The sequence below is a fragment of the Canis lupus genome, chromosome 8, assembly GCF_011100685.1.
Source record: "Canis lupus familiaris isolate Mischka breed German Shepherd chromosome 8, alternate assembly UU_Cfam_GSD_1.0, whole genome shotgun sequence".
Taxonomy (NCBI): domain Eukaryota; kingdom Metazoa; phylum Chordata; class Mammalia; order Carnivora; family Canidae; genus Canis; species Canis lupus.
The window spans coordinates 43,028,054-43,050,781 of record NC_049229.1 but is presented as its reverse complement, the minus strand read 5'-3'; the positions used below and the strand labels follow the sequence as shown (position 1 = coordinate 43,050,781).

At 50.5% G+C, this 22,728-nt stretch overlaps 1 protein-coding gene across 5 annotated transcripts in view; it reads left to right on the top strand.

The window, feature by feature from the left end:
- The window catches only part of ACTN1 (actinin alpha 1), a 93,263-nt gene that overhangs the window by 35,981 nt on the left and 34,554 nt on the right, over positions 1-22,728 (top strand). For all 5 annotated transcript variants that reach the window (XM_038545053.1, XM_038545052.1, XM_038545049.1 and 2 more), the window contains exons 2-3: positions 14,605-14,719; positions 19,241-19,360. In XM_038545053.1, coding sequence (XP_038400981.1) covers positions 14,605-14,719; positions 19,241-19,360 — 235 coding nt within the window. The remainder of the gene's footprint in view (positions 1-14,604; positions 14,720-19,240; positions 19,361-22,728) is intronic.

Genomic DNA, 22,728 nt, shown 5'->3' with positions numbered 1-22,728 from the left:
CTGCAGCCTAAATTCTGGCTCCTCCACGTACTGTTTGATGTGACCTTGAGTGACTTTGTGGGCTCCGTGTCTGCTTTGTCACCTGTAAGATGGGATCAGTGGTAGAGCCTACCTCACAGGGAGGTGGGGAGGACTGACAGAGCAGTGGCCGGTGGGCTTGGGAGGGCGTCCTGGCCGCTCAGATCCTTCCACGCTGACTTTCACATTAGATTGTCAGGCTGAGGCCTGTAGACCCTCCTTTGCAGCCGCAGTGAGGTGCTGCGGGTGTCTGGCTGGGCAGGGGCGTGTGGTGGAAAGCTGGCTTCCGGTGGTGGCACCTTCATCCATTCATCCATCTCTTGGCTCAGGTACAAAATCTGAGGGTGACCTCTGATCCCTCCTTGACCCCCAGGTGTACTTGCGTCCACCCACCTCTCTGTCTCCACTTAGCCCTGGGCTAAGCCTCTTTTATCTCTTGCCTGGACCTTTGTTTGGTCTCCTGACTGTTCTCTGCTGACGTTCTTGCCCACCTCTGATCTGTTCTTCACACCAAAATTAGGAATCTCTTTCCAAGATGCAGGTGTAATTATGTATCATCCAACACCTGATCCCTGCACCCCCCTCATCCTCACCCTTTCCGACACTCCACTGAAGTCAAACAGACCTCTGCAGTGGCTTCCGTTTGTTCTCAGGAGAAACCATCCTAACCTTGCGTATGAGCCTCAAACCCCTGTGGTCGGCTGACCTCAGCCTCTGCCCCCCCGCCTTCCTCCTGCACCATTGTCCAGTGGTCCAAGGCTTCATTCCCTTGTGCCTGAGGACTGATTCCCTCCGCTTGGGTGGCCTCGCCCTCCTGACCACACCCTACCCCACACATGTGCATAAGGTGACCATATGGCTTGGTTTGCACCTGTTGTCCTGATGTATTTATATTTTTTAAAATTTAAATTCAATTAACATATAGTGTATCATTAGTTTCAGAGGTAGAGTTCAGTGATTCATCAGTTGCATATAAAACCCAGTGCTCATTACATCAAGTGCCCTTTTTTTTTTTTAAGATTTTATTTATTTATTCATGAGAGACACAGAGAGAGAGGCAGAGACACAGGCAGAAGGAGAAGCAGGCTCCCTGAGGGGATCCCGATGTGGGACTCAATCCCAGGACCTCGGGATCACGACCTGAGCCACCCAGGTGCCCATCAAGTGCCCTCTTTAATGCCCGTCACCCAAATACCCCATCCCCTATCTACCTACCCTCTAGCAACCCTGTTTGTTTCCTATGGTTAAGAGTCTCTTCTGGTTTGTTTCCCTCTCTAATTACATCTTGCCTTATTTTTCCCTCCCTTCCTCAACTCTCCTCTGTTTTGTTTCTTAAATTCCACATATGAGTGAAATCATATAATTGTCTTTCTCTGATTGACTTATTTCACTCCGCGTAATACCCTCTAGTTCCATCCATGTCATTGCAAATGGCAAGATTTCATTTTTTGGATAGCTGAGTAATATCCTATGTGTGTGTGTATATGTGTGTGTGTGTGTGTGTGTGTGTGTGTGTATACTCATTGATCAGTGGATGCCCTGATGTAATTATTAATAGCACCTCCTCTTATTTTGAAGTGCCCTGATTTGGATGATAAATTATATGGCCTCCCCTTCACATTTACAGTCTTATCACCTAATTAAAATTCCTCAGCTTTAAAAATTCACTGACTGGGGCACCTGGCTGGTGCAGTCAGTTAAGTGTCCAACTCTTAGTTTCGGCTCTGGTCATGATCTCAGACTCAGGACATGATCCAGTCTTGTATCAATCAGTCTCTGCACTCAGCATGGAGTCTGCCTGAGATTCTCTCTCCCTTTCCCTTTGTTCTTCATGTGTGTGCTCTCTCCCTCTCTAAAATAAATAAGTCTTAAAAAAAAATTCATCGACTTCCTCAGAGCAGCAGTCAGGTGTGGGTATGCATGCACGCCTGAACACACACACATGACCAAGTTAGGGGCCTGTTTTAGCCTCATACCTTCCAGAACAATTCATATATACATTTAAACTCAGCACATACACCGTTATTTATATGAGTCTTTGATTAACATTTGTCATGCCTTGATTTCGGAGCCCATCGTGTTGACCTCAAGTCCCATGTGAATCCAGCTCACAGGCAGGGGATCCTGGAGCCAGGCAAGTCAGGAGCATCTGCTGTGGACCACTCTGGGGGAGGCTGCTGACATCAGACCAATCCAAGCCCAAACAAGCCAGTGGCCCACACTTTGGCATACACATCCCCAACTTGGCTGCCCCTTTAATTTATTCCTGATCTCTCTCAATGGGCTTTGTGTTCAGAAAGCCAAAAGAGACAAGAGTTCAAACCCTGTTTCCACCTCCCTAAAACTGAGACTTAGAAGAAAAACCTGCCCGGCCCATTCTATATCCCTAGGGAGCCACCAGCTCCAGGACTTTCTCTCGTGGCAGGATATGAGCCCTGGGGGTGACTCTTAGCCCAGTGTCCTGGGCTGCCCTTTAGCTTCCCTCCCTGATCCAGGCCAGGGACTGCCTGAGGCCAGTTGCCCCTGTGGCTCTTAGATCCAGGACTGGTGCGGGTGGAGCTGGGTGGTTGGGTGGGTGATGCTGGCTGGTGCCCCATTATTTCCCACTCTGAGTGAAGGTAGAAGGCTTCACTGGAGGGGTCTCAGCCTCAGTTCCCTTCTCCACTCAGTGCTCCAGGAACCAGAAACTTGCTCCTAGGCACGGGGTAGTTGCTGTCATCGATGAGAGCTGTGGAGGTCTTCTACAGAAAGCCCCTGTGCCCCAAGGAGCACCAGTTTATAGGTACGGTCTATACCTTACCTATATACTGTTCGGGAAGTTTGTGCTCCCCCACCACCAGGCACCGGGGAAATTCCTCCCGGCTTGTGATGCTTCCAGTTCTTGGAATCCCAGCTCGTGCCGCCACCCCTGCTTTCTGCATGGGGTGCCTCTGGGTTCCCTGGAGCTTTGAACTTGCCCTCAGGAGGCTATGTTTCTACCTGTATTTGGTGTGAGGTCATGTGGCTGCTGCATGGCAGTCCCTCAGGTGGGAGGTGGGTGCCGTCGTGGTGTTGGCTTCAGGCTGGGCCAGACTGGTGCTGAGTTCCTATTGGTCATGTGTCTGTGGCAGGGTCAAGGAGTCCAGGGCTGGAGGAGGTGGGGTGCAGGGCCTGCTGGAGCATGCTGGCCCAGGCTCAGGAAGACACCAGGCACCAAGGCAACCTCCATAACTCCTGCATGGAGCCTGCTGACCATGTCATACACACAGTTCGTATGCTCTTGCAGGACCGTTTCTACTCAATGTGCTTTCACAGATTGGGGCTTCGAGATGTAAAGTTAAGGGTCACACCTCTGCTACACAGGGAAGTCTAGTTAGGGTCAAGTTGGCCAGACCACAAGTCCCCAAATTTTATGAATACCAGGCTGGGCCAAATCCTTGTCATCCAGGGAAGTTTTCTGTGTAACTGAGTGGCCGATAGCTGTGCACGTCCTTGCCAGAAAAACCAAATGACCTCACTTTTGGGTGGCTTTTCCTTCTTTGGAAAAGGAATGTGGGCTACTCCTGTGAGCTACAGCCTGCCGAGGCCTGTGTGCTATCAGACCTGCAGGGGCCAGAGCTGGACTCCAGACGTGGGGGCGGTGTTCCAGGTGGGAGCAGCCCAAAGTCGGCAGTGGTCAGTGGGTCCTTCTCATGCTGGTCTCCAGAGCAAGATGTCGCCCTGCTGTGGGGTGTGGCCAGAGGAGCAGAGGTCCTGGGCTGTGACCTGACCTTCAAAGTGGCTACTCCTCAGGGAGGCCTCGAGAAGGCCAGTGGTACCTCCAGCTCACAGTTCAGGCCTGGCTCCAGTGCTCCATGTGACCAAAGGGGAGAGCGGTCCCTGTCGCCTTGGAATCCTCGAGTTAGCTTGCGTTTGGGCCACAGTCAGTAGCTGGGTAGTTAGTTCAGGCAGTGGAGCTGGGGCTTGGAGCCGGGGAGGGTCCAGAGCCTGCTTTTTTGGCTGGTTTCTTGCCAGTGAGACTAATGGGTGAACAACAACAATGAAACCATGGTAAGAGGCTTAGTGGGGTCCTGGAACATTTTAGTTTAGTTGTTTGTTTTTAGAATCACTTTTTGGAAATAAAATTTACATACACTTCACCCATTTAAAGGATATGGTCAAATGGTGGTTAGTACACTCACAGCTGTGCAACCATCCTCGCAGTCAGTTGGAGAACATGTTCATCACTTCAAAAAAAAACCCCATGTCCCTTAGCTGGGCCCTCTCTCTCCCCTGCTTCCAGCCCTAAGCAACCAGGACTCTACTTTCTGTCTCTGTAGATAGCTTTTTGGATTTTAACATCTAGCGAGCATTTAATCTGAGTGCAGCACTGGGCTAAGCCCTTCGCATCAGCTCAGGCAACACTCCCACACAACAACCGTGTGGAATAGATGCTCATGTTTGTCTTCGTCTTACTGATGTGACAGCTGAGGCCCAGTGGACCGGGATCACAGAGGCCACAGTTGACGGAGCCTGCCCATGGCTGCCAGCCATTGCTGTTCTTTGGTCTCTGGCTGTGGAGGTGGAGGTTGGTGGAGGCAGCTGACTCTCACTGGCCGGGAGCTAACAGGACAGCCTTTGCTTCTTCACAGGGATCACACGCCACCTGTCTTTTAAAATGGTCCCCAGGTCTCTCAGGAGCTTGCAAGTGCCACCTACATGGCAGGAAGGCACCGAGCTGCCCAGGCCTTGGTCTGCTTTCTGAGGGCCTTGTCAAGAAGGATGCTCCTGGAGCTCTCTCCAACTCGAGCATGTTCATTAGGTCCAACCGCCGACCAGGATGAGCCAGCCATTCAGTCCCCTGCTCTTGGCCACCCTTTTGTCTCCCAACATGGGCTGCAGGTGGACATAAACCAGGAAACACACACAGGCCCTTGCTCCCCACCTAGTCTCCCAACCTGGCTGGGAGGCTGATCTCAAGATTTCCTCATTAGTGGGGGGAAAGAAAAAACAGGATGTCTTTCTTTCCAGCCTGTAGAGCTCTGTGAATAATTAACCTTGATTCAACAGAAAGGCTTGGGAAGTGAGAGCAGTATGGCAACGGACGTTTATGGGCTCCTGCTCTGTTCTGTTTGCTTCCATTGGCCTCATTTTGACAACAACCTGCAAAGCAGGGGTATTATGTATCCCATTTGTCAGATGAAGCGATTGAGGCCTGGACAGGTTAATTAAGGTCACATAGAGGGACAGAGGCTGGATTAAGACTTTTAAAGTGTCTGCTATGGACACAGCAGCAGATGGTCTTTAATTAAGAATGTAAGATCTCATTTGGTCCTTTCTCATGCTGTGCTGTGTAGGCCTTACTATCCCCATTTTATAGGTGGGCATCCAGAGGCCGAGACTGAGAGTCCTGTCCTGACAGAGCTGGTGAGAGGTGTGGGTGGGACTGCAACTCCAGCCCTGTCCAGTTCCAAAGCCTGGCTCTGCCGGGCGCCCCAGCCACCTGCACCCTGACTTTCCAGGATCCCAGCATTCATGTAGCCTGGGGGGCAAGCTGTTAGAGAGGTGCCGTTTCCAAACAGAGGAAACTGCCTGGCGGCTCTCAACTTTGTCAGCAACCACTCCCAGGTTGGGGGAAAGTAAATAGATCTGGGTGGAGATGTTCTTGAGGACTCTGCTTTTCATCTTTGAACGAGCCAGCTGACAGCTTGCTTTGAAAGGCTGGCAGTGTGCCCTCGATAAGTTAACCAGATACTCCTGTTTATGTTATGAGAGCAGCGGGCATCTGAGATCACTTCTGGGCAGCTCTCTGCCTAGACAAACCACCTAGCGCCCACACCCTAGCTCGACTGGCCATGTGTGTGGGGACGAGAGGGTCTCCAGGGTGGCCTGAGGGAGAGAGAAGGCACCCTGGCTGGGCCAGCAGGTGCTGGGAGAACAAAGCCCTGCACACACGTGCTGGCCCGGCCCCGTTAGGGGCCCCTGATCTGATGGCCACCCACCGCAGCCAGTGGCACCACCAGGGACGTGCTGCGCTCTGACTGGCAGCCACAGCAGAGCACCCACTGGAAGGGGTGTTGGGGACTGGCAGCCGGAGAACTGATTTTTTACTTGATGAATCTAGTCTGGGTTGCTCTATTCCAGGGAGGGGCATTGAGAATGAGCAGCCATGTACCACTTTCATGAGGTTTAGAAGCTAGGTTGGGGTTTTTCTGGAGCTACTTGGCCAGGGGGTAGTGCTTTTCATCTTCCCCCACAGTTAGTAGTTTACTAACTATTGGAGTAGGGGTGTGTGTGTGTGTGTGTGTGTGCATGCACGCGTGTGTGTGCGCATGCGCACAATGACTGATTTATCCTCATGCCCTGGCTCCTAATTATGACTTTCTTGTAATATTCTACACTGATAAGGCACTTTAAAGTTTTCCACAACCCTTTCTCTATAAAATATCTTATTTGATTCTCTTACTAATTCTTTTAAGGAGATGGGTTGAATTTTTTTTTCCTTTTTTTATTTTGGAAACAGCTGTTTCCCTCCCACCCCCGATACTATATGAGCACTGATCCCTCACCCCTACAAAAAAATTCCCAAACAAATGGGAAGTTTCCTGTATCCCATCGCAGAGGTCTGACTTAAATAAATGTATATGCTTGCAGATAGACTTTATATTTTAAAGACTTTATTTGTTCATGAGAGACAGAGAGACCGGCAGAGACACAGGCAGAGGGAGAAACAGGCTCCATGCAGGGAGCCCGATGGGGGACTCGATCCTGGGTCTCAGGGATCACACTCTGAGCTGAAGGCAGAAGCTCAACCACTGAGCCACCCAGGTACCCCAGCTTTTCTTATATTTGTGTAGCTTTTTTGTTGTTGTTAACTAGGTGATGACTGTATGGGGCGTAAAATTCCAAAGAAACAAAAGGGCATTCTGTAAAAAAGCAAATGTCCTTCCCCCCCTCTGTCAGGAGGCCCCACTCCCTTCCCTGGAGGCAGCCACTCTTTCAGGTCCCTGTATGTCCTTCCAGGGATATTTTGACATCTAGCTTTTGTGGATGATCAGCAAACTACTAGCAGGTGTCTGGTTGTGAGGGCAGGAGCTGGCAGTCTTAACACTGAAACACAGATCTTTGAGTTCATAGAGATGAAACTGTCCCTATGGAATTTATTGGCCTCTTTTGATTAGGAGCAGAGCCTACCAATCAGAATCAACCCTACAAGGAACAAAAGATTGTCCTTTGGTTGTGTCTTTTTTTTTTTTTTTAATGAAGTATAGTTGACACGTGGCATTCCATTAATTTCAGGTGTACAGTAGTGATTCTCGACAATTCTGTGCAGTATGCTATGCTCACCACAAGCGTTGCTCACGTCTGTGCTGCTGTCTTTTAATTAGGCATGTTTTGACGGGAAAAGTTGCTCGATTCCAGCCTGCAAGGAATGAGGGACATATTTGGGGTTACATAGCTGGAAGGGGTCGAGGTGATTTATCTGGGATCACACGAACACCTGGCTGAGGCAGAGCAGGGCTCAGGTTCCCTGACCCCTGCCTCCTGAACAATAGCTCCCCTGGAAGGATCCCAGAGGAGTAGGAGGATGTGACTGGGAGAGGTGTGGTCAGCACGTGAGCGTGGGGCCTTGTGGATGAGTGAGGTGGCGCTCCTGTCCTTCCCCCACTGCCAACCCGTCTTATTTGGCTGCAGGTGGGTTATCTTGTTTACTCTGTTGTGTGACCAATAGAAAAGGCACCTTTGTCAACGGAGGCTTCTCTGGTGAGGTCAGCCAAGAGTGGATGGCCTGGATTGTGCTCGGTGGCGAGTAAACATCAAAAAGGAAAGTGCTAGCAGGGAGAAGGGTGAGGGAGCAGATGGTTAACACCGGCCATATTTGCAGGTGCCTGAACAAGGGAAGCAGAGAAAGCTGTGGACCTCTGGTTCCTGGGGCACCAGCACTGTTCACGTGTGGATGGTTTTTTTTTTTTTTTTTTCAGGTGCTTTTCATGTTCCTGTGATCACTCACTTAATTTTGAACCTGCAGTACATAACAGTTCTATATCTTGCCTTTTTTGTTAATTATATTTAAGGTTTTTTTTTCCCTAATAATATATAGTTTCAGAACGCCTCATTGTGATCGTGTAATGTTCCATTAAGTGGATGAATCATAATTTACTTTACTAATGCTCTATTAATATAATTTCAGGCCATTTCTAATTTTTTCCTCTCCAGTAAGGCTGACAAGAACATTTTCATACTCATGCCTTTTATTTAGCATTACTTACCCAGAGCAGCGCCCCAGCACTGGGCTAGGGCTTGTGTGCAGTTCAGTTCCCCGTGGTGAGTAGCTTTCCCCAGGGGGGTATCACATTGGCCTGCCTGCTGTGACATGCTGCAGGCCTTGTCCCTATACCTACCCTGCAGTGGGAATTAGCAGGAACTTATTTTTTGCAAAGGTAACGAATGAAAATTGGTACCTTTGTTTCAGTTCACAAAGTATGGCAGTGTGTGTGGCACATCTAATTGACCCTGGTGCCAGGTTATCAGTCCTCGATCAAGCCCTAATGAGGGGAGGCCCCACTACTCCTGGCAGGAAGTCCTGTCAGCTTTTGCTCCCAGATCCCTAGATGGCTGGTGGCAGCTGTGGTGTTAGGAGGGGTACCTGTGCTAAGCACTGTCTTGTGCTCAGTGCTCGTGTCAACACATTGTATGTTCCTATGTGTGCCACTTTTTTTTGTTAGGAGACTTAGAAAGATTTCATGTGGGGCGCCTGGGTGGCTCAGTCGGTTAAGCATCTGCCTCGGGCACAGGTCATGATCCTAGTGTCCTGGGATTGAGCCCTGCATTGGGCTCCCTGCTCAGGGGGGAGCCTGCTTCTCCCTTTCCCTCTGCAGCTCCCCCTGCTTGTGCTCTCTCTCTCTGTCAAATAAAGTATTAAAAAAAAAAAAAGACTTCATGTTTTCCCACAGTAGAGCCAGAGACTCTAAGGGCCTTTTATTTTTTTAATTTAAAATAACTTCTAATTTCTAAGTACTCTCTACACCCAACGTAGGGCTCCAGCTCACAGCCCCTGAGATCAAGCATCACATGCTCTATGGACCGAGCCAGCCAGGAGCCCCAGCCCCACTCTCCTTACGCTTGTTCCTTCTGCTCACTTATTAAACCTCTTTGAGAGGCAGCCCGGGTGGCTCAGCGGTTTGGCGCCTGCCTTCAGCCCAGGGCCTAATCCTGGAGACCGGAGATTGAGTCCCACATCAGGCTCCCTGCATGGAGCCTGATTAAGAAGCACTTCCTCTGCCTGTGTCTCTGCTTCTCTCTCGTGTCTCTCGTGAATAAATAAATGAAATCTTAAAAAAAAAAAAAAAAAAAAAAAAACCTCTTTGAGGCTTCATTTCCTCATCTGTAAAATAAGGCAGAATGATAGCGCCTGGCTCACAGTGTTGTTATGAAGATATATGAGTTAAAGGGGTTAGAGCACTCAGAAGAGGGTCTTGTATACACCAAGTGCTTAGTAGATGTTAGCCACTAATACTGTTCTTTTATATGGCATATGTTTATCTCCTCTAGGTTCTTGACTGGTGGTGGTCTTTGGTTGTCACCACGTGAAATGAGGAGATGTTAGCGGCATCTCATGGGAGGGTCCAGGGTTGCTGCTGAACATCCTGTGATGCACAGGACAGGCCCCCTGACCCCTGACAAGAAACCAACCTCAAATATCAATAGTACGGAGGTTGAGAAGCCCTGCTCACACGTTTAAGTGTGACTCTTGGTAACTGAGCTCTTTAAACACATCTCTAAAGTAACATTTTTAAGGACTGTCTTGGTCTCTTAAAGAATCAGCATCATAAGGGACTTAGCTCAGCCCCCAGGGTTATGTGGATCCCTTCCCAGCACCCTCACCAAGCACGTGCCTTTGGCAGATTGCACACTGTACATACAACATTTGGTCTGTTTATTACATTGAACTCTAGTGTTCCCGGCACTTTCCTAATAATGGTAGCCACCATTCATTGAGCCTTATGTGTGGGTGATTGTACTCAGTAGTTGACATGTATTTGCAGCATTGCTCCTCGCCATCTTTTGAGGTGGGTTCTATTCTTTTTTTTTTTTTTTCCAATGAGAGATACAGAGAGAGGCAGAGACATATAGGCAGAGGGAGAAGCAGGCTTCCTGCAGGGAGCCCGATGTGAGACTCAATGCTGGACCCTGGGATCACACCCTGAGCTGAAGACGGCGCTAAACTGCTGAGCCACCCAGGCTGACCAGGTTCTATTCTTACACCCATTTTACAGATGTGGAGATTAAGTAAAGTCACTTGCCTAAGATCACTCAGCAGCAGAGCTGAGACTGGATCTGGGTCAATCTTGCTCTAGAATCTATGTTTCTCACTTTGCTTCCTGCCTTGTCCTGCCTGGGGCTGTACCTAACAAGCTTATTTCCTCATTCACAGGAAGGTCTTTCAAATCTTTGAGGTAAGCTGCTGAGTCCTCTCTTCTGTCCTCTGATCAGAGAGCCCCAGGTCTCAGAGTTACCTGCAAAGACATGTTTCTGATCTGCTCACCATCCAGAATGCTCTCCCATGTCTTGGTAACCACCTGTCTGCTTCCTGGCCCTGCTCTCCTCACCTCCCTCCCCCATGCTGCCTCTAGAGAGGCTGCCCATCCCACGCCAGCTCTCCCGATGCTCCAGCAACTCAGACTCTGTGCCAATGCTGACCGGTCACCCAGATTCCACTTGATCGGTAGTGTCACTTAACAGTGACCCATTTTCTTTTCTTTTTTTTTTTAAGATTTTATTTATTTATTCATGAGAGATACAGAGGCAGAGACACAGGCAGAGGGAGAAGCAGGCTCCATGCACCGGGAGCCCGATGTGGGACTTGATCCCGGGTCTCCAGGATCGCGCCCTGGGCCAAAGGCAGGCGCTAAACCGCTGCGCCACCCAGGGATCCCCTGTTCGTGCATCTTCACGAGCAACTGGGACATCTCCACCCTTTGCGTTTCTGGTGGAAATTACTTGATCTCTATGCTGTGAATCCAGTTTATTAAGCTCTTTACTGAGGAGCTTGTGGAGGACTGCCCCGGCCAGGGAACCATGAATCTTCAGTCTCAGACACAACAGGTGGGGACGAGAGGAGATAGCTGCGTGGTGTGCCTGGAAGCCCACATCGCTCCTCCCCACTCCGTTGCCCCTTTGGTTTCTTCTCTGTTGCGGAGAAAGCCAAATCACAGGTGTTCTGTACTGCATACCACAATTTTAGTCCTTCCCCATAACACATCAGAGTCTCAGACACACTGGGTGTCATTGTGGAGCTCGGGCACTAGTTTCGGAGTGGGACCCAGACAGAGTTTGGTGGCTTAGGACAGGGAGGCGGCTGCAGGCTGGGGGGCGCAGAGCAGTGAAACCACCGGTAGGTTTCAGGGGAGCTGCTTTTCCTTCCCCGCTTTCTAAATGACAGGCACTTCATGAGTGTTTTCTAGCTAATCCTCTTGGGTTTATAAAGTGCTTTCACTGTCTCCCTTTCACTGGTCAGGGAGCTAAAGTTTAGGGAGGGTAATCTCAAAGTCACTCAGCTGGCACATGGTCGATTTGGGCATCAAACCCAGATCTGGTGCGCCCCGACAGGCATGTTCTCAGTGACCCGGTTATCTCCACTGTGCCCTACCTCTGCTTGAGCTGCATGGGAGGTGCTCACCCTCCCCTTCAAGGCAGTCCCCTGCGGGCCGAGGATAGGAGACCCAGGGATTTAACCCAGTGCAGTGCCGTGCAGCTGGAGGCCTCAGAAGCAGGCCTTTGTGCGGGAGCCGTGAGCAAACACAGGTGCATTTCTGTCTTCCAGAGCTTGGAGCCTGGCTTCCCCAGGAAATGCGGCTGGCTGCTTTCAGCAGCATTTTCCTCTTGCAAAACCAGTATATATTTTTCAAAACCTGCCTCTTCTTCCTCTTGTCCCCAGCCCCTCTCCACAACTGAGTGATAAACAGATTTCACAGCTCCCCGCTGGGCCAAGATGCAGGTGATTCCCACCAGGACCTTGGCCAGATGGGACCTGAAACTATTCCCTGCTGTGGGGAAGGGAGGGGTGCAAGCGGGGGTCCAATTCACCTTGAGTGTGTAGAAAACCTCGGGCAGAGGCTGAGTGCGGGCCTGGAAGGGAGAGGAGGGCAAGCGCTGTGGAAATTCCAGATGGTGGTAAATGAGAAAAGCCACCCTCCCCCCAGATATATACAGCATGTTGACACCGGGGTAGGTCCCAGCTGGGAGAGAATATGGAACCACAAAATAAATTCTCTTCAAGATAAATTCTCTTAATATATTTTTAAAAGATTTTATTAGAGAAATGATGAGACAGAGAGCACGAGCAATGGGGAGAAGCAGACTCCCCATTGAGCTGGGAGCCTGACGTGGGGTTCAGTCCCAGGACCCTGAGCTGAAGGCAGACACTTAACCACCTGAGACACCCAGGCGCCCCTCTAATATTTTTTGCAATAAAAAAAGTCTTAACAAAATGAAAAGAGAGGCTAAGTAACCTCTGGTCTCCTGCCAGGTTACAGTGCCAACACTAGAGGAAGGTCACCCAGTAAGTATTCTTCCTCTGAGCTTACACTTCTGGAGGGTCCCCGAGGGTGCTATTTGGTCCACCAACCCCTTGCCCCGATAACCATCTGGCATCATCCACAGGTGTAGTTGGGGCTTCCAGGACCCCCTCACCCCTGACTTTGCATGAATTCCTCACTGGCTCCTTCACCCAGTTACCCAATTTTTCCACCCACTAGAATGTCTGCTGCATAGGACAGGGGTTTTGCTTTTTTGTTCACTGCTGTGTGCCTGACTCTGTGCTCTGGGACTCTAAGAATAGCACTGAGTTCACACCCTCAGGAGCTCCCATTCTGACAAGTGGTCAGCAAGCACCATGCAATGGTGGGATATGGGCAATGATGGAGTGGGCACAGAGTGCTTTGGGTTCTGTGCTCCCAACCCAGATGTTGTCATGGCTGGCTTTTAGGAAGGCTTCCAGGAGGAGGTGATATCTTAGCCTGATCTTGGAAGATGAGAGTGAGCTAGCCAAGCATGACATGGAGGACATTCCAGGTTGAGGATGAGTGTATATCCCCTGCCCACCCTCAGTCTGTATGCCAGTCTTCCCGAAGCTTTTGTATAGCATACACATGCCTCTGCTGTCACGGGAGCAGACTGATCCACAGAGTTGGAACAGTGTTTGTCAGGAGAGAGAAGTCACCTATGTTGGTGAATTCTTAGTGAAGCATGATTGATTGATTGATTTTTAAAAGATTTTATTTATTCATGACAGACACAGAGACAGAGAGAGAGGCAGAGACACAGGCAGAGGGAGAAGCAGGCTCCATGCAGGATCACACCCTGGGCTGAAGGCGGCGCTAAACCGCTGAGCCACCCAGGCTGCCCGTGAAGCATGATTTAAAGATGAGGCCCAGACTTGGGGGTATCCTAATGCTGCCTCCTCCTCCACACCTGATGGACTGATACCATCTCTTCTTGCCCACAGGCTCTTTAACTCTTGCTTATAAACCTAAGCAGCCATTTCTTTACCCCTAATGGTATGGTGTTCCTCCCTCCTGCCTGTTCTTTGCCACTTCCCTTTGTTCCCCAGGGCAAGAGGAAGTGGTGGGGGAAGGGGGTCATGTGTCTGATGACCTTTCTTAGGAGGAGGGGGAGTTCTGGGGTGGCTGCTACTGCTTGAGTAACTCGCTGCTCACCATTGCAACTTTGTGGGGCGGGTGGGAGGAGAGCTGGACACGAGCTCTTGAGCCCCTGTGTAGTTGAGAGTGACATTTGGTGCATAGATGCCTGGAGTTGCCAAGAAGTAGTTTGGTTCTGAAGCTAGAGAGCCCTTCTTTCTGTTTCCCATGGAACGTGACAGCAGGGGAGCAACCCCTGCCCACATTTTGGGTGGGCCTGGGAAAAGCCTGGGAAAGCACAGGCTTTTGTTTCTGTTTTTTGAGTCGCCCTGTTCCTTGTGTGAGCCACAAGGTGGTGCTGTTGGCATGGGACTGCTTGGTTTATCCAGAAGCCATTTCAGCCATTGCTGCCCCCTATCCCCACCCTCTACCCCCTATCCTGCAGACTAGAAAGTCACAGTAGAGATGGTCTTTCATTTAGTCTCCTTAGATGCCCTTTCTGGAATTCTTCCTCACACCTTTGCAGCTTGAGGTGCTTTGCATCCTGATGCCAGACCCACATAGTGCGCATTGGGATCCTCACCTTTCTCTCCTTGTCCTGATTCTGGGCCTCTGAACTCTTGAGTCCAGCAGGACTTAACTAATTCTTTCCCTTAGCCAGCTGCCAAATGGACCAAGATTTAATGAATGAATTTGCCCTGATTAATTAATAAAGGCTTAATCTGTTACCTGGGGTTTTTGTAACTGTGATGATGGAAATGAAGCCTTATTGAAGAGGTAAATTGCTGGCCCTTCGAACTGTGGGAGGGGAGTCACTAGAGGGTATTGCATTGTCCATCCCACGCGTGCCCACCCACGCCTTACACACAGCAATTGGAGAGGGCATGAGGCAGGTAGGTCCTGGAGACCCACTGGGGTCCCTGTGAGGGCTCAGAGACCATGTGACTCATGGGGAGCCTAACTGCTTGCTCTTCTTTCCTTTGCCCAGACGTTCACGGCATGGTGCAACTCCCACCTCCGCAAGGCGGGCACGCAGATCGAGAACATCGAGGAGGACTTCCGGGATGGACTGAAGCTCATGCTGCTGCTGGAGGTCATCTCAGGTGAGGTGGGCCACCCTGGCCGAGGACGAGGTGCTGCCTGCTGGGTTCGGCCACTTTGGGAATGCTGCTCTGACATCTCTGCTTCTGCTCTGCCTTTGGTCATGGTGAGCTTTGGGTCTCTTGAAAGAAGTTGTGGGCGACATGTGTGAATTCAGACTAGGAGGCTGGGTTTGGTCCCAGCTCTGCTGCCAGCCATCCACACGTCCTTGGACAAGTCACTTCCTTTTTGCCTCAGCACTCTCATTTGCACAAAGAGGCAGTTTGAAGGGTAGTCTCAGAGGTCCCTTCCCCTCCAGAGTGCTAGGACTGCATGGTCGTCATGTAACCATGACTGACCATCTCTAAACTGTGGCTTCACTAGTCCCTCTCTCCCTTTATCTAGAGGATCCGGCTTCCTTATCTGGCCCCCAGTGTAGAATCTGGATGTCCAGAAATCTGGAGGGACAGCTCCTCTTGAATGCAGAGCTCCTCTTTCTTATGAATACCTTTCCTCCACCATTCCTTAGAGGTTGGTAGTTCCAACATTCTCATCTTGGTTTATACACTGGGTGATCTTAGCTACTCTCTTCACTTTACCTTCTGCCTTGATGCCAGTGAGTCCCAGACCTCCTCGCAGTCCAGCCTTTTCCCTCAGGCCCCATATAGACCCAGATGTCCCTCAGCACCCCCTGCTCCCCAGCATGCCCAAGACTACCCCTGGCCCTGACAGATCTCTTTCCTCCTATAATCTTTTTTTTCCCCAAGATCGTATTTGTTTATTCATGAGAGATACAGAGAGAGGTAGAGACACAGGCAGAGGGAGAAGCAGGCTCCTCACAGAGAGCCTGTTGTGGGACTCTATCCTCGGACCTGGGATCAGGCCTGGAGATGAAGGAAGATGCTCAACCGCTGAGCCACCCAGGCGTCCCTCCTCCTATTATCTTAATCTTCTTCTCCCAAACCTAATGTAGGAATTAGAGACAGCTCTTCCTCTGCTTTGCTTGCCAACTTGGCATTCAGGTTATGTTCATTCTATTTCCTTCTTCTGTTACCTTTTGACCTCTGCTGCGTGGTGTCAGTGTGGGCCTACATCAGCTCTACCCCAATGATCCGCAGAGGCCTTTGACCCCCTCCCAGTTCCTTCTACACCGCCACAGTCCCATCACCCACACCGCAGCCAGAGGGGCCATCTGACGGCCCAAATATGGTCTCGCTGTTCCCTGCTTAGAACCCTTCAGAGCCTCCTCAGGGCTCGAAGCCTGCAGCCCACATTCCTTAGTATAGCTTGCAGGATCCTTTGTGAGCTGGCACCTGTTTTGTGTTCAACTGACTTCCCAAAAAGGTATCAGACCTCAGGCCCTCTGCCACCCCAAGAGACAGGCAGTCCTCACCAAGGACACGCTCTCTGCACTTCTGCAGAAGCTCCAATTGACTTGTTCCCCAACACTTTGAAATATCCTCTTGCAGGTGAAATCTGTGTGTTGTGGGGTGGGGGTAGGGCTGGGGGGTTGTGTGTGCGTGGTAGAAATCTACTGAACATGAAACTTAGCATTTTGAACATTTTCGATTTCACTAAGTACTAAGTACATTCACATTGCTGTGCAGCCACCGCCAACCATCTGCAGACCTCTCTGTCATCCCGCACGGAGACTCCGTGCCCTGGAAACAGCGACTGCCCATTCCCTTCTCCCTTGAGCCCCTGGCAGTCACCCTTCTCTTAGTCTGTTTGACTGTTCTCAGCACCTCGTATGAGTGGACTCATCCAGTATATGTCCTTTTGTGACTTATTTCATCGTGACGTCTTGCAGGGTCATCCACGTGCAGGCTCTCCTTCCTTTTTAAGGCTAATACTCGTTGCAGGTGCATACCGCATTCTGTTTATCCATTCATCTTCTCGTGGACGTTTGTGCTGCTTCTATCTTGTGGTTATTGCGAAAAGTGCTGCTGTGAACATGGGTGTACATCTACCTGTTTGAGCCCCTGCTTTCAAGTCTTTTGGGTATAAACCCAGAAGTGGAATTGCTGGATCATATAGTAATTCTGTGTTTAATATTTTTTAGCTACTGCCATACTGTTTTCCTCTAACTGCCTTTCCTTTTAGAATGTCCTTCACTGGGATCCCTGGGTGGCGCAGCGGTTTGGCGCCTGCCTTTGGCCCAGGGCGCGATCCTGGAGACCCGGGATCGAATCCCACATCGGGCTCCCGGTGCATGGAGCCTGCTTCTCCCTCTGCCTGTGTCTCTGCCTCTCTCTCTCTCTCTCTGTGACTATCATAAGTAAATAAAAAAAAAAAAAAAAAAAAAAAAAAAAATTAGAATGTCCTTCACTGCCTCCTTTTCCAACATTTCTTAGTTTAAACAAACCTAGTATTCTTTTTCATTCTTTAAAACTCAGCTCAGGGTTTCCGTCCAGGAAAGCTTTCCCCATAAGAGTGGCTGCTCAACTCTGGGCTCCTGTAACATCCCATTAATTCTTTGGTTATGTCAGTTTTCCCACAGCATGATCATTTTTGGCCCATTTGTTCTTTTCCCCATCTCACCCTGAGCTGCTTGGGGGGACGGGATGGTCTCATCTCTGTGTCCCAAGTGCTCAGGATTGTACTTGGCATGTATGTGATGCTCAACAAATATCAGAGTGACCAGATGCCCTGAAGTGGGCTTTTCTGCATAACCACCACTGAACAGGTGGGCCTGTGCCCAAGGGGGACCTGTGCACGTCTGTGAAGGGGGCTTGTCTCTTTCCCTGGAGTGGGGGACATTGAGTCACTAAGATGTTGCCATTTCATCCTCGAACATCTTTGAGGTGGGTAGAATGACAGAAGGAAGGGATGGCTGCCCCTCAAGGTCCTCTAAGTGGTGTCCCTGGACTACTGACACCAGAACCTGCGGGACCGCTTCTCCACCTGCACATTCACCCCAAACTTCCTAAATCAAAAACTTAGGAGGCAGGGAGAGGGGGCTGGGTATCTGAAGTTTGAGAACTGCTGGCCTGCTGCCTCCCCTGTCCCAATGAAGTCCTGTGCTGGCCAGTGTGTACAGTTGGGGGCTGGCTAGGGAGCCCGTGCTTGGCAGGACTAAGGGCTGGGGCTTCAGCAGAAGAGCCTTCAGGCTGCAAGGTGGGGGAGCGGGATGGGGTGTCACCTTATCCATCCTATGAGAGGGAGTCCCTGTGGCATTTCATCTGCCCAGGAGCTTGGTAGAGTACCTTGTTGGGGAGGCCAAGCAATGACCACAGCCTTGGGAGAACCACTAGTGGAAAGTCTTAATTTAATCATAAAACCCCAGCTGTGCTTCCCTGGAGCTGCCAGGCCTAATCATATCTGCGGCAGGAAGTCTGTTCTCTAGAAGTTGGGGGGCTGGGAGGCCCCCTGGAGAAGTGCTGCTCCCACATTGTGGCTGCCCTGCTCTCAGCCAGGCTACTAATGTGCTGGGTGTGGCGGGGAGGGGACGTGTGGTTAGGTGGGGCTGGAGACTGTGGCAGGTGCAAGGGTCCTGAGTCTCGGACTCCAGGATGATAGTTCTTAGCATTTTGGAGTCTGGCCTTTTAGAGACTCTAAAGCTATGTGCCCCTTCCCCGGCTATGGGCACGCATGTAATCCATTTTTAGTTTTAGTTTATTTATTTATTTATTTTTTAAAAGGTTTTATTTATTTGAGAGAGAGAAGGACCAGGGGGAGGGGCAGAGGGAGAAGCAGACTCCCCGCTGAGCAGGGAGCCTGCCCCTTAGTTTTAGTTTAAAAAGGGTCCCTGAGGGCCTCTGTTGTAAGCTGGAAGTGCTCACCCTTGCTGGGGTGTTTGGAGAACTGGCTCTTTGCCTGCAGCTTCTGGTCCTGGAACCTGAGTTGGAGGAGGGGGTGGGCTGCTGGTGGAGAGTTGTCTTAGAGCTGAGCCAAGGATGCCCACGAGAGGCAGCAGTTCTCGAGTAAGAGAGGAACACTGTGGGCAGCTCCACGTAAACACTAGGGAACTTTTTCAGAATATTCTAAAGTGCCCACACATCTCCCCAGGCCAAACAGTATGGATTAGAAGGGATTGGATGCCTTTGCGTGTGCAGTTCCTTCTGCCTTGACCATCACTCCCTGCTGCCTCAGCCTGGCTGCCCTCCCACTCAGAGGCCCTTCCTGACTATTCCACAACTCCTTCATCCCCCACCTGCCCTCCTCTGCATCCTCTTTTTAAGCATTTATCTTTCTTGGTGTTTGTTCATGTGCGTACATTTGTGTGTCTCTCTGTTGAAGGTCTGTCTCCTCCTGGTCCGTAAGCGCATGGAGGCAGGGAACTGTTTTGCTCACCCCTGTATTCCTAGCGCCCAGCCAAGTCCCTGACATGTGGGGCTGATTACAGATCTTTTGGGTGGAGGCAAGTGGTAGGTTTGAGAAGTGGCAGGAAAGGCAGGGTCCACTCTCCCTGTTGGTCCCTGCTGGTGGTGGTGGTGGTGGTGGGGCACTCAGCTGCACCTGGGTGAAAGTATCATGAGAGCAGCCCCACTCCTGGGAAACAGCATCTGACCTCCCCCCCACCCTCCCTCTTGGTCTGTATTCAGGGGAGCGCTTGGCCAAGCCGGAGAGAGGCAAAATGAGAGTGCACAAGATCTCCAACGTCAACAAGGCCCTGGATTTCATAGCCAGCAAGGGTGTCAAGCTTGTGTCCATTGGAGCTGAAGGTGAGTGAGGCCTTCTCTGGCTGCTACACCACACCTCATATCCTGCTCCCTGTTCTCTTGGCCTTTTCTGCCCTGACTCCTGGGTTCCCACACCCCCCAGGTGCATTTGGAAGTGGGGCTGCTAGCACCTCCATCTGGTCGACCTGTGGATTCTTCATGTAACAACTACGATTCCCATCTAGTCTCAGCACCCCCCACATCTAAAGTGCCCACACATCTCCCCAGGCCAAGCAGTATGGATTAGAAGGGGTTGGGTGCCTTTGCATGTGCAGTTCCTTCTGCCTTGACCATCACTCTCTGCTGCCTCAGCCTGGCTGCCCTCCCACTCAGAGGCCCTTCCTGACTATTCCACAACTTCTTCCCTGGAAAAGCAAGGGCTGGCTCTCCGGTTCTCACCTCGATGCCCAACGCCTCCAACCAAATCCTGGTGCCATGAGATCCTGTGAGAGTGGCATGCCACCTCCCTCACCCACAGGCCTGTCTGCTTTGCTGCCCGAGGCAGGGAATTCTGTTGCCTGGAGAGTGTCAGACACGGGCTGGGTGGAGGGTGAAGGCTGCCCTGAGGCCCCACGGAGCCCCGGGAAGACCAATGTCCAGAAGCCTTCAGGAACAATCTTCATAACATTTCTCTGCAGATTAGCTTCTTGACTCTCTTTTCCTTCATTTGAATTTTTTTTTTAAAGCTCAATATAAATCGTTGTTAGTTTGTTCTTATTTAAAAGAGGCAGTCTTGTGTGCAGTGTGATGGCACTGAAGGATTTGGGGAGGGTGGAGGTGATTAGAACGGAACGTCGTGGCCAGGCCGTGTCAGGACTGCACCCCATGGATTCAGACGAGACTCACTGGGCACCTGCTGTGTGGTGTCAGAAATCTAGAGAAAGTACAAGTTTCTATCCGTTCGTTCATCATTGGAGGTATGTGCACGGCTGTGATCCCTGAGCACACAGGCTGTGGCAGGTACTGTGCCAAAGCCCTTTGTACCAGCGATCTCCTGGAACCCTCTCACAGACTCTCTGGTGGCTCTAATTATTATCCTCATTTGATGAAAAGGAAACACATGCCTAACAAGATGAAATAACTTACTTAAGATCCCAGTGTTGGTAAGTGGCAAAGCCAGAACTCAGGTCTGTATGATACCAAAGAAATGCCCCTGAAAAGTGGCCTCTTGAAGACGGTGGAGGACTTGCTCCAGTAAATCATAGGAGCAGATCTGTTTTCTGGTTGATGAGTTTAAAGCCCTCCCTTGCCCCCCTTTCTTCCTAGAAATTGAGGGATTTTATGTTGCTACATCAAACACAAATTTTAGCACAGTATTGGCAAACGATAGGCCGTGGTGTCAAATTCAGCTGGCATGGGTTTTCATAAAAATTATCTGCTTTCCTGCTACTATTGGCAGGATAGTTGAGACAGTGACCGAATGGCCTGCAAAGCTGAAAATATTTCCTATCACACTTTTGCAGAAAAAAATTTGCCAACCCCTACCTTACTGGGGACACAAGCTAACACTTGAGCAGTCATGGGTGGTGCCCCATGTGTCCCAGCACACCTTCAGCTGAAGCTGATGCCTTCCACGTCTGTGTGGCGCCAGCTCCTAACAGTGTGACACACACAGCAGGTGCTCAGAAAATGTTCAAAGGACGCACACATAGCAGGGTACTTGTTTTGTGAGTGGGGACATATTCTCTGCTTCTTAATAAGAAGAAAAGAGTAGTTTGCTCTGTTAGGGAAGATTAAAGACTTGGCTGAAAAAGTTTCAACTAAGCAGGGTTGGGAAACCAAAGAAGGTGGCGCTCAGCTGGTCTGGTGCAAGCTCACATGCCCACAGGGGCAGGGAAGTAAAGGATGTATGGGGGGGGGCAGGGGTGGTGGTAGGGATGGGTAGGGATTGTGGAGAACTGGGGGTAGCACGTCCTAAGTGGGGCACCTGCCATGCAGATCTAATCATCTGTTGGGAATACAGGTCCAGCATTGCTAGATCTTCCAGTTTTTCAAAAGAAGCCAGAAATCCAGATTTTTAGAAAGAAAAATTAAATAGCTACTCACAAATTAAAAACAAAAACAAAACTGAAGTCCAAAGGGGAAGGTGAGAGAGAATAGCACTTGGTTCCAGCTCTTTGTCTGGCTAGACAGGATGCTGTCCCCGTCTACTTGTGAGCAGGCCTGTAGGGTGACCATCACCAGCCACATTTTATAATCAAGGCAGCCGAGGTTTAGAATAGTCGCTAGGGTGGAAGCACGTGGTGTGGTTGAGCACGGGCTCTGGGCCAGACTGCTTCCACGTGGCAGAGCCAGGCTGAACCTGGGAGTCTGGGCTCTGGAGCTGGGGTCTGAACCTCTTCCCATCACTCCAGATGTGGTGCGTGGGGGCTGAGGACAAGACTTTCCTGTCTGCTTTTTCCTCAGCCACGGAGTGGCGGGTCAGCTTGGCTACGCTTGCTCCAGCAGAGGGTGAGGAGCAAAGACAGGTCTGGGCATAAACTCCATGCAGCACCTCGACCTTCCGGAAAGTCAGCTTAGCTGGCCACGGCTTTCTAATTTTTTTTCTTTTTCACACAGGCCTCGCTTCTCTAAAGATTTGGAAAGGCTCCTTCAAAATGAGATAATCCTTCTCTTCTCACTGCCCTAGGGAGTCTGTGCGTTAGGCTGAGCCTTCCGCTTTGAAATCACCTCTCCCGTTTCATACTGAGCGCTAAGATCATGCTGGGGTGACTGCTCTGCTGTGCCAGGAAACTGGATGAGGCCACAAATGGGTTTTGTTTATTTTAATGAAATGAAGTTTACTGCTCTAGACTATAAAAGAAAAGGCAGTGGAGCAGATCACTTGGAATGAGCTCTCATAGGGGTTGGGGCGGGGAGAGATGCTGCTGGTTACCCTGAAGAACATTCTGGGCTGAGGGAAGGGAAGCAGGCCCAGCGTGGGCAAGACCTCACGGTGGGATTATCACAGGGGGATTATCACACGGTGCAGGACTAGACTCTCATGAGCCCCTGAGGGGCAGCACCAGGCCCGGGAGAGCCCATGGGCAGGCTGATTCTGGATGACGGGAAGGACCTATGGGCATGGAATGGAATGGGTGCCCTGGAGGGGTATATGGCCCCTGTTCCTGAAGGTGTTCAGGTGGAGGCTGAGAGCAAGGGACCTCCGTACATCCAGGAGGGATTAGAGTAGATCCTTGGGCTTTCCTGTACTGCACTTGATTTAGAATGTCTAGACTTAGTGGAATTGAGACCTGACCTAGGTGAGAGGTTGGGATTTAACTAGGTGAGAGGACCAGGAAGGATTTTTTTATCCTACGATCTTTGGGCGGGGAAAGTCTGATGGCTCTGGGTGCCAAGAGCCTGGGTGTGGTCTTGAAGATTTATCCCCT